The sequence below is a fragment of the Pantherophis guttatus genome, chromosome 1 (assembly GCF_059756535.1).
Source record: "Pantherophis guttatus breed Tessera chromosome 1, ASM5975653v1, whole genome shotgun sequence".
In the NCBI taxonomy this organism is placed as follows: domain Eukaryota; kingdom Metazoa; phylum Chordata; class Lepidosauria; order Squamata; family Colubridae; genus Pantherophis; species Pantherophis guttatus.
In genome coordinates, this window is record NC_142063.1 from 70,160,610 (window position 1) to 70,178,813 (window position 18,204).

General features: G+C 37.1%; 2 protein-coding genes across 9 annotated transcripts; one reads left to right on the top strand and one right to left on the bottom strand.

The window, feature by feature from the left end:
* Positions 1 to 416: 416 nt before the first annotated feature.
* Positions 417 to 8,702, bottom strand: LRRC57 (leucine rich repeat containing 57). 6 transcript variants are annotated; one of them, XM_087882292.1, is made up of 7 exons: positions 8,095 to 8,208; positions 6,140 to 6,233; positions 5,547 to 5,652; positions 4,547 to 4,682; positions 3,838 to 4,106; positions 2,156 to 2,341; positions 417 to 1,388 (listed from the first exon to the last, which is right to left on the bottom strand). In XM_087882292.1, the coding sequence occupies exons 3-7, from the start codon at positions 5,628 to 5,630 to the stop codon at positions 1,347 to 1,349; spliced, it is 717 nt and encodes a 238-aa protein (XP_087738418.1). In that variant the 5' UTR covers positions 5,631 to 5,652; positions 6,140 to 6,233; positions 8,095 to 8,208; the 3' UTR covers positions 417 to 1,346. The 6 variants fall into 6 exon arrangements, with proteins under 6 accessions (XP_087738418.1, XP_034273648.1, XP_087738413.1 ...); XM_034417757.2 differs by lacking the exon at positions 6,140 to 6,233 and having other exon boundaries at positions 5,547 to 5,732; positions 8,199 to 8,702; XM_087882287.1 differs by lacking the exon at positions 6,140 to 6,233 and having other exon boundaries at positions 5,547 to 5,705; positions 8,199 to 8,696.
* Positions 8,555 to 16,245, top strand: HAUS2 (HAUS augmin like complex subunit 2). 3 transcript variants are annotated; one of them, XM_034417761.3, is made up of 6 exons: positions 8,555 to 8,690; positions 11,155 to 11,247; positions 11,902 to 11,971; positions 13,470 to 13,602; positions 14,948 to 15,056; positions 15,792 to 16,245. In XM_034417761.3, the coding sequence occupies exons 1-6, from the start codon at positions 8,685 to 8,687 to the stop codon at positions 15,939 to 15,941; spliced, it is 561 nt and encodes a 186-aa protein (XP_034273652.2). In that variant the 5' UTR covers positions 8,555 to 8,684; the 3' UTR covers positions 15,942 to 16,245. The 3 variants fall into 3 exon arrangements, with proteins under 3 accessions (XP_034273652.2, XP_034273651.2, XP_034273653.2); XM_034417760.3 differs by having other exon boundaries at positions 8,669 to 8,887; XM_034417762.3 differs by lacking the exons at positions 8,555 to 8,690; positions 11,155 to 11,247 and adding an exon at positions 8,798 to 8,887.
* The last annotated feature ends 1,959 nt before the right edge of the window (positions 16,246 to 18,204 follow it).

The window sequence follows — 18,204 nt, forward strand, 5'->3', positions numbered from 1 at the left end:
TTACCGATAGTTAAGAGCAGGGGTGTCAAAACTCTCAACATGTATCAACCTTTTCCCCCTTTGCTAAAACGGTGGGTGTGGCCAGCGTGTCATGCATCCAGCCCATGGGCTGAGAGTCCCCCCCCTTAAGAGAAACTATTACTATTTCCTAGGTTTCACAACTGACCCAACTCCTTTCACCTCCAAACTCTCATTCCCAGCTCTGCTGTGTTAGAAGAAATGGCATGATTTATAACACATGCAACATATGGGACTTTACAGTTGTGATTATAAGTAGCAGTAGAAAAAATGAGAAATATAACTGGAACCTGTAGTGTATGAAAAAAAATATTCGTAGTATCACATCACGTTAGGGTTATTGTTTCACCCCAACAATGAAACATCCAATCATTTTCATTTATGACCATTTCCTAGGATTGTAGAGTTGCTTTTCATTTTAATTTAAATTTCATTTACATGAACAGTACATTTTACAGAAAGCTTCAGCTGCATATGTTTGCCATTCCAATTACATAAGAATATATTTCAGCTTATTTTGTCAAAAGGTGCCAAAAAAGTTTAAGAAAGTTGTGGAGGTATGGTTTTTGTAAAAAGCATGTAAATTATTCCAAGGTTGCATATTTTAAATATCCATGGGTGCTTTGCATAAGGCATCAATACAGTGATCAAACCCTCCCCCACCCCAACATTGGAGTTTGTTACTTCCATGAAGATTCAAATGCAAACAGTGTCCTGTTATGCAAGCCATCAGTTTAGCACACTAAGGTGAACTATTTGACTAGCAAGTGGAAGACAAACCATCGAGAGAATGACTGATGTAAATCTAGGACAACTGTTTTTTATTATGTATATTAAGCCACTATCTGCTCATCCATAATTTGTGCTTCTATTGTACGTAATTTTTCAAATGGCCAGCCCTACACACACTGTAAAATATTTAAAGCCAAAAGATGGATGGATTTGCATTGCGGAGTTAATCTATATTGAATTAGTGAGCCTCCTGGCAGATGATCCTACACACGTAGCCCATTATCTTCATCTGCCCTGCCTCCTATGTATGAAGTTGTCAGGAACTGTCATAAAACCTCTTCAGTTCAGGTCATTTTGTAATTTTCTTCTTAATCTTTGTAAATGGAGACTTTACAAGTGGATGTTAAGCATTATATCCAAGGTTACCAATTCTTGGATTCATTTTGTGAGATCTAAAACATCAAGGCATTTTGAAACCAAGAGGACATTTATATAAAGGCTTGAATGTCATTCTCCCAACAGGCTTGTTGCATTTTGGATCCACGCATCAGTCACATTTCTTGTCTTCATTCACAAGATAAAACTGGCACAGTAGTTCAGGAAAACTTTTTCTTTGTAGCAGTGAATCTCTCCATATACTAAAATGTTTAAAAAAAAGTTTTGTTGATAAATATATCACATAAATCAAATTCTAGATAACTCTTACAGTTTTATGGTTTTCTATTTTTTTTCTTTTTAATACATAATCTATTTGTACTGACTAGTTACAATTTCAATACTATATTAATTCAAACCTTCTGTGTTGTCTTTCCTAAATCTCCTGTTGTTGGATAAGAGATTCATAGCTAGTCTGATAAAGCAAAGTAGTGTTCAGTCAAATGTCACCTCTCATATGAACATTTTAAGAATAGTGATGTTATATCATTCCTATTAAACCACTTTGGATCAAATTCAGCAGAACCTATTTGGTATGTTCTTGTTTGGTGTTCATCAAAAGAACTTTCCTGGACTTTTCCTTTAGCATAATTATCTGTGCTGCCTGACCTATGCTATTCTGGGATCTTTTGGTCCTTATATAAAACTATATAACCACTTTGACAAATGTTTTCAAAGGTACAGAGTTTAGTGCAATGAGCCAGAGAGTATTTTTAAAACACTCATAGAACTCTGATATATTAATCTATTAATTAGGAAAATGTTTTAACTATTTTCCAAAACTTTAAGATGAATCAGGGCAATAAAAATTGCCCTGATTCATAACGTGACATTAAAAATTGCTATCTATTTTTTTATGATTTCATTTATAACTGATGTCATTTGACCACTACCCTATCTAAATATATGTAAAATGTTACCAATTAAATAGTGGAAAAGAGAAATACATATATAGAATTTTCCAACAAACCTTGTCATAGCCATCCAATTCTCGGAGTTTCTTGATCTCAAAAAGATTGCCCTCTGCAGCAAGTAGAGAGATCTGAGAATCACCAAGAATACTCTGAGGAAGTACACTTAGTTCTAGACAGTTCTCTTCAAGGCGCAGAACTTTTAGGCGTGGACAACAAGAGATCTGGGAGGAGATCTGGGAAATCTGTTATATGTCCAAAAAGTAAGTAAAAAGATGGTTACAATGATCATAGTATGTCTCCCCAATTAGAAAAATTAAATAAGAAAACGAAGAAGTATTACTCATATTTCTAAAAACTGGTCATATATTGATAGACTATATCTGATCTGAGTTTGTTTTGCTATAACTAATCAATAGTGACAATAGGATTGCTGAAAACTCCTACAATTTCAGCACAGAGCATAATTACAATTGCAGAGTATCCAATTAATTACACATTTAAAAGGTAATTATGGATTTATAAACTTGGATCAATACAAGTAGTCCTCAACTTACTATCACAATTGAGCCCAAAATTTATGTTGAGTGAGAAATTTGTTAAGTGAATTTTGCTCCATTTTACAACTTTTCTTGCCACTTTTATTAAGTGAATCATTGCATTTGTTAAGTTAGTAACACAGTTGCTAAGTGAATCTGGATTCCCCATCGACTTTGCTTGTCAGGTCACAAAAGGGGCTCACATGATCCTAGAGACACTGAAACGGTCATAAATATGAACTAGTTGTCAAGCATCTGAATTTTGATCATGTGACCATGGGAAGCTGCAATGGTCGTATATCCCTTTTTTCAGTTGTAACTTTGAACGGAAACTAAATGAACTGTTGTAAATCCAGGATTACCTGTAGATTTTCTCATTTCCGCTCACACAAAATGTAATTCCACACATGCACATCATTCTCACATAAGGCCAATTGGATGCACTTTGTCAGCAGCGGAAGACGGCAAAGTTCAGTTAGGTGTGGCAGAGCTCATGGAGTGGAGGACAGCAAGGATGACTAAAGCTTTACCCTGTGAAACTGGGATGCCTGACCACCGTACAGGCCTTGAGGAAGAACTCCTTGGAGATCTGGAGGTGGGGGTGGCTGATTGAAGGCCCCATGCCCCTGCTTCAGCCCAAGTACCACCAGCGGGTCTAGGACTTTTAGTCTCTGACTTTTCTTTCTCCTCGGGTGAAGGAGGCCTGCCAGCTGAGGAGATAAGTCTGGAGAGAATCGCCCGAGGAGAATGAAAAGTCAGAGACTACAAGTCCCATTCCGCCACCAGCAGGGAGTGCTTCTGTGCAGGGAAGCCAAATGGGGAGAGATGGGGGAGATAGGTGGATGGATAGAGTCCCAGATGGTAGTCCCTTACCTTCTTGAGACTTGAAGTTGGAAGGAAAGAATGGCTTGGAGCAAGATGAATCCTCTCCTAATTACTAGTGGGATTTGGTTAACAACAACAATGGGGACTGCCATAGTTGCCATTGCTAAGTGATGCAGTTTACAACATGGATTTTATGACTATATTGTTTAATAAATTTCAGGCCCAATTACCTTTGTTAGCCAAGGACTATCTTTAATGTCAAATAAACCCCACCTCTTGCAAATTTGGCTTATAGTTATAGCATTAACTATATCTCCATCCCATAGTATTTAGGACACCACATAACAATGCTCAACTACAAAAAAATACTTCCAGACCTGATTCTGATTTAAGTTCAGTTCAATGGCCTGCAGCTCTCCTATTGTGTCTGGGATACTCTGGATCTGATTTCTGGAAAGATCTACCACATCTATATGATGAAGACTGCATAGCTGAATAGGTATAGTTTGAAGCTTGTTTCCGGAAAGGCTCAGAGTCTTTAGTGCTGCAAGTTGTCCAAAACTGCTAGGTAAACGTGTCAATTGGTTATTGTTCAGATGTAGAATTTCCAGCTTTTTCAGCTTGCAGAGATCCTCAGGTAATACAGCTAGCAATAAATTATAAATAGAATTGAATCATGATGCCAAGAAAAAAGAACAATTATTAAAATGTCAAGACTGAATATTTTATTCTGCTATATAATGCTCATTCATAATATAACGGAATGTTCTTTTGTAATATACGATATATATCAGATATAATTTATTTCTTCTTCTTATATACTGCAAAATTGCCTGGGTTAATACACCATCAGAAATTTTGCAGTTGAGAAGATGTGGGAAGAAAACAAGAGAGCAAGTAATAAAAAATATTCTATCTGAGCAAGTCTCTATTTCATAAGAATCAAAATAATTTTGATTACCTTAGCGTTCAGCAACGCATTATCTTAGTAACAAATAGCTGCACTTACAAACACATCTTTGTTAGTACTGAAACATTATTTAATATGCAATATAAAGCAAGCTAAAAATACTTAAGTAAACATACTCAGTCTGTTGTGATTTAAAGCAAGACTTTTCAATACAGAAAACTTTCCTATAAAAGGTGGGAGTGATTCAAGCTTATTGTTGGACAAATCTATTGTTCTGAGATTACTTGCCAACTTCTGTAGATCTTCAGGAAACTGAAAAAGAATTCAGATATTGATGAAATTATTCCAAGAGTTAAAAACTGCAACAAATATACAGAATCAGAAAGATTTGTAATAAAAATTATGTTTTGTAGTCTTACATACCCCAAATAATGAAAGATTGGAAAAGAATTGGGAAATCTGTCCAAAATTAATTAACCATAATTGGAACAAAACCTAACACAATGAAGTATTTCATATTATGCAAATCAAAATAAATAAAACCTAATATGAACTGCCATAGTTGCTTAATGGATATAACAGCTCATTAAGTCATATTTCTTTTTAGAAATTAAATCCGAGAGCTTTAGTAAAACTGTGCAGAACTGCAATTTTTAAATACAATCATCAGGGGTAAGCTTCCATTAAATGATCTATCTCTAGAAATCCAAACTGATTTCTATAATATAGTATAGTATATACTATACTATAATATCTATAGTATAGATATTAATTAGAACATATTCAACATTTTTATTAAAAGTATATATTGCATTCAGATTGAATGTATTCAGAAATATTCCAACATTAAATGTTCCATTTTGAGACAAACATTTGGTTTCAGGATTAAAGCAGCTTTTTTAAAACAAACAACAAAATGGGTAATATCAAGCTGAAAATAAAATACACTGATTTTAGAATATACTTATTGGATTTCCAATAAGACCATTTCCTACTCCAAGCCTGAAATAGTCCAAAATGCAAAGTCTGAAATAGCCAAATTCAGTCCCAATAAATATGTAATCAAAAAGACGATATTCTGAATTCCAAAACAAGACATAATTTTATCTTTCTAGCATTTTATGGAGTAAAGGAAACTGATTTTTTGTGCCATATGTACACAAAATTGACATTTACCTCAGAAAGGCCTTTTCCAGTTAATTGAAATACTCCTGTTTTTTGGGCAGTGTCCAAATGTGCTTTTAAGGCACTGTTTCCCATCTTTCTGTTCTTGTCTTTGCAACTGGCAAACAAAAGGATTGTGGCAGATGTGTAGTAGAATACCTCTCATTCACACTACATTAGGCAACATGAAATTACTTTCTATTAAAAAGGAAATTGAGAATACATTAAAGGTTTATCCATATAATTTTCTTCTCAATATTTTCACCTCTATGGTAAATTGAGGCTCAGTCTTCCATGCCACTGACTCAAATATAAGTTACTCAAATCATCCCCATTGCATAAAATTAATCTTAACACAACATTCATTAGTAATAAGATAGAAATATATGAAAATGTTGCTATGTAACAGAAAAGATGGAAATGATAAATGAAAACACTATATTCAAACTCATGGTAACCTGAACATAAGACCTCCTCAAAAGTATGTTTTCAGTGAGCATGTTTATGCTTCTGCATTCAAAAAGATTAACTCATAACTGTTGGAAAAATAGATACATTATACAATAGTAACTGAACAGCATTAAAGTCCATGGTAATTTATTAACCTCCACTCCAGAGATTCAGCATATTTCCAAATGATGATGATTCCATGTCTCCACTGCTTACACCCAAGCAGGAAGTCCTTGAGCTTCCAAATAGCTATGAAGAGTTTGTTGTTTGTAAACATTTAGAGATTGAGAGGTTAAGCCTTTTATGTGACTAATGCTTTTAACCCTACCTATACAGTATTTTGTAAGCTATTTACAGCCTATGGGAATTTAGCAGCATAGAAGCCTTGGCAAATGCACTGGTATCTTGGTACTCAACTGCTTTGAAATTCATCAAATTTGATACTCAGTGCATTTTGGTGCAAAAATTTTGTCCCAGTACTCATCGTTTCTTTGGTAATCAACACACAAGCTAGAACTCATCGGTGTAGGCTGCCTTGTGATTCATTACATTATTCCTTACGGAAAAATGTGTTTGGTACTTATTTATTTTTGGTACTTATCCCGGAACCAATTAATGAAATGTACCGAGGTACCACTGTAAATAAATTCATGAGGTACAAGACTCCACACAGTTATAGCTTCCAGTGAGCTGTACTTTCCTTGGACCACATATGAATAGTATTGCACAGCTTTAACACAGCTTTCTCTAGTGTTGCAATCACAAGACTTGTTTCATATAAAATCAACAAGCTTTCTAAATATTTTGCTCTTCAAGTCAGAGTTTCCTATTCTAAAACACTTTTGCATTAATCCTAATGCAAAAGTAACAAGGTATGCACTGTTTCTAATTTTGCCTACCTTAACATAGTACTGCCTGATTAATTACTGTTTTATATGACAAATCAGCAGTATTACAAAGAAATATTGTAGGGATTATAGGTTAAATTCATGTATCCATTCAAGCTAATGCCTTTTTTGTTAATAGCAATACATTTTTTCTCCATACACTGGCATATTAAGAAGACTTTGTCCATCTAACAATGTTTTTAGACAGTACAGGTAGTCCTCGTCCTCAACCACAATTGAGTCCAAAATTACCTTTGCTAAACAAGACAGATGTTAAGAGTTGCCCATTTTATGACATTTCTTGCCACAGTTGTTAACAGTGCTTAACAAGTTAGTGATTAAGCGAATCTCTTCCCCATTGTCTTTGCTTGTCAGAAGGTCACAACAGGTAAAATTACATGACCCCGGATCTCTTCAACCATGATAAATACATGCCAGTTGCCAAGAGCCCAAATTTTGATCACATGACTGTAGGGATGCTGCAACAGTCATGTGGAAGCCAGTCATAAATCACCTTTTTCAAAGCCATTGTAATTCCGAACACTAAACGAATGGTTGTACGTCGAGGACTATCTGTATTACCGAATTTCCGTTTTGCTGGCTTTTGTACTAGCTGCTTGCCTTCTTTTACCTGAGAAGGGCAGGTAAGTGAAGTCAGAATTTGGGATAACCTCAGTTTTGACCATTAAGGAGCCCACAACAAACTATATTTAAGGAGAATATTTATCTTCCTCTCACAGGTAAGGAAGGGGGAAAAAATAACCAGGATAATTCAAGATACTCTCTTTCTCCCACCAAAAGACACAGGCGGGCACCATAGGGGAGGGGTGGCATCAACGCAATTCCTGAACTTCGCAGGAAAAATGATTTCTCCATTGAAGTAAACCATACTCAAATCACGTTAATCCCACGCCCGCTAATACGGATGCGAGGCTGGGTCCAGTTAGCTAGAGTTTTACTTAACAGGTCACGCTGCATGAACACAAACCAAACCTAACTATGGTTTAGCGCGATATGGAAGCCTAAATCTCAAAGGGATTTAACTTTCCAGGACGACACGTTACGGCTACAAAAAGCTGGGTGACCATTTAGATCGATCTTCCTTCCTTCCTTCCACAATAAACGTCCAGACCCGAAAGTTTCTTCTTCGCTGCCATCCGATAATCGTCCCGATTTTTATTGCTGCACTTTCTAACGGAGTTAATCTCCCCTAATCAGCCTACCAACTTCAGCCTCTCGACTCCCAACGCCCTCTGAAGATCTCCCCTTAGGGAGATCCCGGGAAAAAAAAAAAAAACACCACCTCCTGAAAGGAGGACGGGATTACCTTAGTCCCTTTACTTAGCCGGCACAGCCTCGCATCCTAGCAACAAGCATACGCAGGACGACGAGAAACAGCGGCCAGGTAACTTCAGTCGTCCGCGAAGGAGCCCAACACCCGGGTGACAAGCCAGCCTAGCCTCTAATGGCCTGCTTCTCCGCTCGAAAAATAATACTTGAGAATCTCGGGGATGGAGGAGGATTACCCAGAGTATCCCGAGTGCCTTCCGCCACAATCAAAATGGCCGAAAGAGCCGCCATTTTTATTTTTATTTATTTATTTATTTATATTTTGGCTTCCGGATGCCCTGTGAGCGGGGGAAAAAAGCCACCAGCTCTGTTTGTACAGCGGAGTCGATGCTTCGGTGGACCTCAGCTGGGATATATCGTGATACGGGACGGCCCATAGCGGAAGTGGGAGGAATCTCATTCGGTCTCCCCTGGTGGTGAAGAGAGACTCCCGTGGCGTGAGGGCAGTTCGGCCGCACTCAACATGGCGGTGCGCGGGTTCTAGGCATCTCTGGGCGGCGCTTCCTAAAGCGGGCGGACGGTCGTTCGTTCGAGGCGCGCGCGCGCGGGTGTGGCGCGCGGAGGCTTGCCCGGGTCATGGCTTCCTCCAACCCCTGGGATCCCGTGCAGCCCACGGCGGCGGGAGCGATGTTGGCGCGGGCTCTCTCCGCGGGAGTGGTGTCTCAGGTGGGGCGGTTGGTTCTTTCCTGGCAAATCATAATCGCCTCTGAGGCTGAGTGCCAGCCAAAGCCTTAAGAAGGTAGTTTGGGCGCCAGAATGACAAGAAGCCCAGATTACAAATGATTTGTAGGCAATGCAGGTGGTTTTTTTGGGGGGTGGGGGTGGGCTGGCTTTATAGCACGTCCGTCTCCCTTTTGCTTCAGGGATTACTTTGGAAAAACCGGTTTCCCGCGATTTAGGGTGTTGCACTGATTCCGCTACTCGCTCGGTCGTTTTGTTTCGAAATAAGCAGAACAGATTCTCATGGTGGCGGGTCTGCCCTCAAAGGAATTTTGTAAATGCCACTCCGTTGCAATTAGTTCCCGTGTGTTTTTGGATCCTATGAACTCAATGCGACGCAAAAAAAAAAAAAAAAAAACGCGGATTGGAACAAAACGCGATTTGAATCTACCCTAGAAACATTCTGTATTTATTCAGTAAATACTTCAGGATGGGTACATCCACTGTCATTTATGTGGGAATTTCCGCTGAATTTCATAGAGCCCTATTTTTCATACCCGATTTTTGGGTATGGAAAGCGATTTTGAAAAAAACGGACATGTTTGTGTGAGCAACCCTTGTGTCAGATCTGGTGCCATAGTCAAGTAACTAGGAATTAATTTCTGAGAGAAGACGACTATTTTCCTCTGTCTAGAGGCTTCCCAGATGCCTGACAAAAGGAAGACATGTCATTCATTGCCTTTGTCCTCACCTTTTGCATCCAGTAGGAGTTGCCTTAAAATCAAATATTGTCTGGCTTTTTGAGTGTTTTGTATTTTTTTTAAAAAAATTGGATTGTTCTCACAGTAGTATATTGTAAATTGTTTGCTTTTTTTCTTCCTTATCTGTTGACAGACTCAGTGGCCTAGATTTACATTACTTAATTTATTTCCTGTTTCTAGCAAATTTAGGAATACCGTATTTTTCACAGTATAAGACGCACTTCCCCCCCCCCCCCAAAAGTGGGTGGAAATGTCTGTGCATCTTATAGAGCGAATGTTGCCAAAGCCCCGCCCACCCGCCGGCCGCCACCTTTTGGCCATTTTCGGCCTCCACACGTCCTGTTTTCGGCCCATTCCAGGTGGCAGGAATTCCCTGCCGCCGGGAACGGGCCGAAAACAGGGTGTGCAGAGGTTGAAAATGGGACGCATGGAGGCGGCGATAGATGGTGCCAATCCCCACAGCCTGGAACAGCTGATCAGTATTCCGGGAGGCCGATCCAACCACCAATCAGCTGCTCGTGCTAAATCATATCATATCATGCAATAACATGCTGAAGCTGACCAGACTGCTGCAAGGACGCTAGCCAGACGAATACTGATGGATGCTGGGAGGCAGAGGCAGATTTTTTCCCCCCTTGTTTTCCTCCCCAAAAGCTAGGTGCGTCTTATAGTGCAAAAAATACGATAATGTAATTCGTAGATCACATGAGTTGTCATGGATTTCTATGACATTTGAAAATAAAGATTGCTGGGAAAGTATTTCAATTGAAAAAACTGATGCTGGAAGAAGTAATTTCATGTAGGCTTAGGTACATATCCTGCAGTTTTTTGCTGTAATTTTTGTCACCCTTCGAAGAAACTTAAAAATATAGTATGTCCTGTGTCTCCCCCACCCTTTGCCCTTTTTTCTAATTGTCCATTTCCTCCTTTGCCTGCTCAGGTACCTTGCTTGGAGAGTGGACATATATAAAGTGCAAACCTAACGCTTCTTGTTCATTAAATAATCCATAATGTTGCACATACCTAATGCATCATATTTTAAAAGATAAGAGATACATAAAACATATTTTTTATAAATATTTGAATTGCATTCTGCCCCTTATTATTAACCACTTTTATTTTAATTGAATCCTTTGGTTGCTGTTAGAATAACCTACCTCTTCATAATAGACACATATTTTGGTCAAATTACCTTTGTGTGCTATTGCATAAATTTGATATTCTGAGGTATATAAAGAATTTTATATTGTAAAGATTGATTACTAAACAAAAAAATGATAACAGTAATTTCCAACTGTAGATTTTACTTTTGAGACAGCAACACAAAGAAGAAATAAAACACTTAAAAAGATACATGTATGTATTCTGTGTGTCAGTCTCTCCTAGTAAGTGATAGTTTTCTAAATTTTTGTTAGTTTCAAAATTAATTTTTATTTACAAGTAAATGTTCTAAACGTCAATCCTAATTTCATGAGTGGTTGAGTTGGTTTGTCTTTTTCCTTTCTTCTTCAGGGGACTCTAGATATATGTAGAAAACCATCTGCTTGTTTTACGTATGTCTCAAAAGCAGAACAAATTGCTGATCTCCAAGCTGAAGTCAGCCGGGTAAATAATATTTTAGTACTAGAACAAGACTTATTTTGATAAAAATGATGTGAAGTGTGAACATTTGCTCCATTAGTCACAATACCTTCTGTTCCAGAAGAGAATTCAGTTTAAACTTCTTTAATACTATAATACCTCTGATGTTTTCAGAGGGGTGGGGGAAGAGTGTATATTACAGGTCTCTACTGGTTTTTTTCCTCTGTTTTGTATACAAGTTCTCCTTGCTTATCAACAATTTAAAAGTTATGACAGGCCCCCTCCCCCCCAAAAAAGCTACTTATAATCCATTCTCGTCTTCCAATGACTGCAATACATATCCATAGTCATATGACCACATTTCAGGCACTTGGAAACCAACTCACTTTTATGCCTGGTTGCAGCATTCTGCAGTCACGTGATCATGGTTTTTGCTGGTTTATAGTCTTTGGCTTGTTTCCAGTTTTTTGGCCAGAAGTGAACTCTAAAGAAGAGCTATATAGTAAAATAAACCATCCATTTGCAAAAGTAAAAAATGAATATATTAAAACATTTGCATTGCAATGTATCAAATACTTTTATAAAAATAATGGAGGATCATTTTAGCAGGAATTCATGTAACTTTAAATACTTTAAATAACTGCACAAAAATTTTAAAGCACTATTTCAATGTTACAGATTAATTTGGAGACAGAAGCCCTGCAAATGGAAAAAGATACAGCAGACATTACTCATCCATTTTATCTTAGTAAGTGTTGTTAAGATTGCTATTTAACCTTTCAGGTATGTAATTAAGTAATTGGACATAATATAAGACTTTGTACCCTGTTTCCCCCAAAATAAGACATCCCCTGATAATAAACCCAATCAGGCTTTTGAGCGCATGGCAATAAGGCCAAGCACTTATTTCAGGGTTCAAAAAAATATAAGACAGGGTCTTATTTTCAGGGAAACACAGTATTAATTTTGTACATTCATACAATTGGAAAATTCTTTTTGAATTATTTGTTGTTCAGTTTTGTTGGTAGTATTTTCAGAAGTGGCTTGCAAGTAACTAGGACTAAGAGAAAATCCTTGGCCCAAAGTCATCCAGTTGTCTGTCTCCAGGCAGGATTACTTAGAATCACTCATGCCCTAGGAATCTTTAGATTGAACTACTGCAATATGTTTTACAAGCATCTGGAAGGGCATCTGGAAATTTCAGTTAGTGCTGAATGTGGTGGCACAGTCAGTAAGCAATAATGTTTTTCAGCACGTGACATCACAGTTCCACAGGCTGCATGGGCAGTACCAGTATATTTCAAAGTGTAATTCACACTGTTGGCCGTCATTAAAGCCTTTGTGACTTGGGGCTGAGCTATTTATGGGGTCATCTCTCCCTGGTTATTTCTACCCATCCTATTTGATCATACATAAGGGCATGTTCTGAGTCCCATCCATCAAGTGATATGTTTTTATCATTTTTCATATTAGCCACTCGGTCATATATTTATAATGGCAGCCATATAAATCTATTAAACATATAAATCCACCATCTCCTGTCTTCTAATTCTTCTTTCTAGTGTATTCCCGCAGGTGCAGGGTCCACTTTTCAGACCCTGGCTTCTAATTGTGCCTTAACTATTAGATCAAACTGGTCTGCCAGGATGCTTAAAAGTGCAGCATTGTCTACTTGAGTGGGAAGAGAGAGATTGTTCCCTTTAGAAGCCTTGTGGATGCTGTAAGCCTCTGGCAATATTGTTTTGAAGAGCAGCATACATTAAAATAATAATATAGGATATGAGTTTAAAATACACTCCTCTGTACCACAAGGATCAATTTGTGAGGATATCACTAATCATTTGCAAAGAGTTGCAAAGGAGAAAAAGGGACACTTTCAATGTCCTTTTATAAAGTTGAATATAATTCAAATGTGTTCTGTCATACCTACTGTAAGAATTTTGGGATGGTATACATTCAGAAATTGAACTATAAAGCCATAGTAACATTGGAATGTACTAATTAGATGTTTAGCAGTTGCCAGGCAAGCCTAGTACTCTGTGGATTATTGTATAAATCCCTTCCACCCCTCTTTTCCCTTTCTCTGCTATTACTTGCTTTTTAATTAATCCAGGTGTCTCCTGACAATGTGCCAGAATTCATATTGGGAGGACTATGATCTAAGGTAGTTTTTCTCCAAATGTTCTGTTACCCTGATTTATATTGATGCACCAGCCAGTTTTACTTTGACATTTTCTTGTCCATAGCTCAGAAGTGCCAGGCTTTGCAAGCAATGAACAGGCACCTGGACGCAGTGCTAAAGAATAAAAGAACTCTGAGGCAAAGGCTAGTGAAACCACTGTGTCAAGAAAATCTGCCTGTAGAAGCTGCCTTCCACAGGTATCAAACTTCCTAATTTTGTATGTTTACTTAGTATTTATTATTGGTGAAACCTATGAGAGTCCAGTAGAGTTTGGGTTTGATAGAAGTGGGCAGAAGCACACTTGTATGCCAAGTTGTTTTTACTTCTTTCAACATCCTTTCATTCCTTGGAATTGGCTGCATTCTATCCACTACCCAACCCACCCTTGCATTCTTAACATTTCTGCCAAGCACATTTCTCTGTAAAGTTTGTGTTCATTCTTGCTACCTTTCCCTTTGTACAGGGGAATAATAATGGCATTCTTCCAGCAGTCAGGTACAGTGACAATCTGCTGGTATTTGTAAAACACACATTTTATCTTAGGTCCTGAATGAGAGGAACCCAAAGGCTTATTTTATTTTTAACATCGGAAGATAGGTTCTGCCAGCTACATTTTAGGGTTGTGCTGGATGTATTTAGCCAATTTCTCATTTAATAAAATACATAGTATGAAAATATAGTCTACTAGCACATCGAAAATATCAAGGTTGACTCAGCCTTCCATCCTTTCTAAGGTAGGTGAAATGAGGACCCAGTTGTGGGGGCAATAAGCTGACTTTGTATAAATATACAAAAGAATGAAGGCTATTGCTGAGCACATTGTAAGCCGCCCTGAGTCTTCGGAGAAGGGCGGCATATAAATCAAATTAAAAAAAAAAAAATTGGACTGCATCATATTCTTGTATTTATTGTGCTATTTATTTATTTCATGACTCATCTTATATGGTTGGTATTCATTTTTACAGCTCTAAATAGTCTGGGCACATTACTTTAAACCATTACTGAGCCTATATCAACCCTCTTCTATTTTGATATCTGCCTTAGAGGCGCAACTCTCTGACCCACCCCTGTTGAAGGTGTAATGGATAAACTTTGGGAGAGGATCTTTCCTTGAGAAGCTTGACAATCTTCTCCCTACATTTGAAAGGGGTATGTGAATACTTAGTTATTCACATTTTTACTTATTTATAGAAGCATTTTGTCTCTCTTCAAATAGTTTAACTTAGGTTTTGCTATTTAGTGTTATTTTAAGGTTTTATATTAATACCCTGGTGTGATTGTTAAAAACACTTGTTGGGAAAATAGAAACAAAAACATTTTTTAAAATTTTATCCTAATGTTTTAGACATTGATTTTTTGGCAAAAAAATAGGATGTTCAATCTTGATTGGGGTATATTTTAGGTTTGACAATGTTTATAGAAATTTGGTATATTTTTAAAATCCATTTTTAAATAGGGGAGAATTTAGAAATAAAATCCAAAGATTCTAAAAACTTCTGAAACTGAATATGGAATAATGCATCTTTACTTCTTGTACTTTAGAGATGTGGTAGAATTGCTGGCACTGGCAGTAGCTTTTATTGAAAAATTAGAAACCCACTTACTTACTATAAGAAACATCCCTGAAATACCTGAAAACATTAGAAATATGGTAAGTAGGTAATATTTTAACATTTCATTAATACTCTTTCTTTCCCCTAAGGACAATTTACAAGATCAGCTTTTTGGGTAGTACTAAGAACATCTTTATTTCTTAATCTAGAAATATAGTACCAGTCTACTACATGATGGATCTGTAACCTGAAAAAACATATCAGAAATGCTTTGGGGAAAATGCAAATTGCTTGTTATTGTTGTTAGTTGCGAAGTCGTGTCCGACCCATTGCGACCCCATGGACAACTTTCCTCCAGGCCTTCCTGTCCTCTACCATCCCCCCGAAAACCATTTAAGCTCATGCAGAATGCTTCAGTGACACCATCCAGCCACCTCATTATCTGCCATTCCCTTCTTCTTTTGCCTTTAATTGTTCCCAGCATTGGGCTCTTCTCCAGTGAGTCCTTCCTTCTCATTAAGTGACCAAAGTATTTCAGTTTCATCTTCAGGATCTGGCCTTCTAAAGAGCAGTCAGGGTTGATCTCCTCTAGGACTGACTGGTTTGATCACCTTGCAGTCCAAGAAAATTGCTACAGTACTTCATTTCATACTACACTTCCTCCTGAAATGAAAAGATACTATTTTTTACTACTTTTCTTATTCTCAAACAGTATATGGAATAAAGTAGCAAATACTAATAAAATTACATTGGCTTTGAGCTTTTTTTAGCTTTCAAGATGTTGAAATCTTGCCAAATACTACTGAAATATTTATTTTCATATTATATTACAGAGGAGTGCATTAGCAAAGATGGACTTATTGGTAACAGAGACAGAAGAACTGGCAGAACAAATCTTGGAGTGGAGAGAGAAACAAAAAGGAATCTTTGAGAATACGCAGCTGATTGGTGAATTAGATTATTTTTTCAAAAGTATACGATAATACATTTAGTTTTCTATTTTTCCATTCCAAGGCTAGTTAACAATTTTGTGGGATTAATAAAATACACATGCATTTTATTCTTGCTTTCAGATTTGTAACTGCATTTGCATTCATGATTCTGAAATGAACTTTATATATGGAAATAGTGTTGTATGGAAACTGGTGACAAATGTTAAATTACTGAGAATTTCTCTTAAGTGCCTGAGGAATGTTTTAATGAAAGGTTGACACTGACTTAAATAACATCTCTTTTAGGTATGTATGTTATTTATACCAAGCAAATAAACCAAATTTTAAAAGCTAACTTTGGGTTCGTGCTTGTTTGATCCAGATGTCTGTCAATAACAGTTCAAAGTGTGAGCTTGTAAGTGAAAATGTTACTTGCAACTTTGCATTTTCCTTCCTTTCTGCTTATACTGTGATGATGTTTTTATTTAAAAGCTGTATTGTTTAAAATCTGCAACAGCCACTATCTGAGATTTTTAGAAAAATCTTGTAATATATTTGGTTTTCGGAAACTAAAAATATGAGCTGTTTTTATGACAAAATGTCACAATGCTTAAAGAGCTATATGCAGCTAGTGCTAGTGCACTCATCACTGCTGTAACTGAGTCCATCCGCCTTGCTGCTGGTCATTCTCTCCTCTTTTCCCCCCTTCTTTTCACAGCACTGCAGCCTTCGCCAAAGCTAGATCTTTGCATAAAGTGTCCAAACTTTCAGCCTAGTCATTTGTGCCTAAAGTGAGAACTCTGGGTTTGATGAACCATTTGTTTGCTTTCTTGGGTATTTTCAAGAATCTTCATTTTTATACTTTATATTAAAATACTGCTTTAGTAAATGTAATCAGTGACAGACAATTTGAGAATATGCTAAGCATTTCCTCTCAGCCTAGACCTCCAGATAATTGGAAAAATCCAGTAGGTCATTGATCTGATTCCCTGCTTTGTCCAGGAATCCAAATTAAAGCATATCAGGCAGATGGCTATCCCACCTCTCTTAAGTCACTGGGACATTAACCTTGGTATGATTAGCATTGTGTGAATCCAGAGACTGATTTATTTAACAATTGTAAAACTACTGTTTGTTGTATCTGAAGACCCAAATATAGCATCAGGGTTTAATTCTCTGGTTCTATAATTCTAAGAGTATTTCAGCAGAAACAGAATAAGGCCATTCAAGATAAACTTCGGACATGTATGTTCTGGACATGTGTGTTTTTGTGGCAACAGTATGGAAGTGGGTTGCCATTCTTCTGGGACAAGTTTTCATCTTTCCAATCTAATCTATAGCGCTGGTATGTTGATAGTCTATTATCCAACAGTACTAACCCAATTGACCCTACTTAAGTTTTCAATCCCTACCTACATTGACTAAAAGTAGTAAAAAGGTAATATTTCTGTTTGATTCCTGGTGACTATGTGGATTTCTATTCTGAAATTCAACAGCATTCATATCCTCATGTTTGGGATTCCAACCTCAAATCCTAAATACAATTTAATTTACAAGTAATGAACTTTCCTTGAAAACTAAATTATTAGTTAACATAAACATAGCTTCTTGAAAAGACTGAACTGTATTCTTTTAAAGAAAATTACAAAGATGTATTTGTGAAGTCACCAGGAATTAGGTTGAATTTGAAAGAAGTTTTATTTTAAAAGTTAAACATAACAGGTGTTTAAACAGTTTCCTTAAGTATTAGTGGTCAGCACGAAAAAAAAAGGGAAGTACTGTCCTGAGCAAACCATAAATTACATTGGCTGGACTCACAATAACAACAAAATACCATGAATGACAAGCTGCAACAGCAATGTGCAGTCAGAAATCCTTTCTTTTGGAATACTAATAATTATCACTAGGGGGCACAATTTATATTGTATAGCACTAAAACAAGGCTTTGTTTTACCTGTGATTCTTGGCTGTCATATACTCTTACATAAAAATGTATTGTACTTTCAGTTTCTATTGTATTTATTGTGCTTGTAGCAGCCTGAATAGGTTTGCAAAAAACTTTTTATTAAATATAATTTTTAAAAAAAATTGATTTTAGTGATTAACTGTCAAAGTTGGCTACCATGTGGAATGCTTATTTTGGATTTCTGCTGCTTTCATCTGAACTTCAAAGGCTACTGTGTTTCCCTGAAAATAAGACAGGGTCTTATTTTCTTTTGACCCCCCCAAATAAGGACTTGGCCTTATTATCAGGGGGTCTTATTATTTTGGGGGTGCAGGAGGTGGCGAGCGTGGGACTGGATGTCCCGTCACT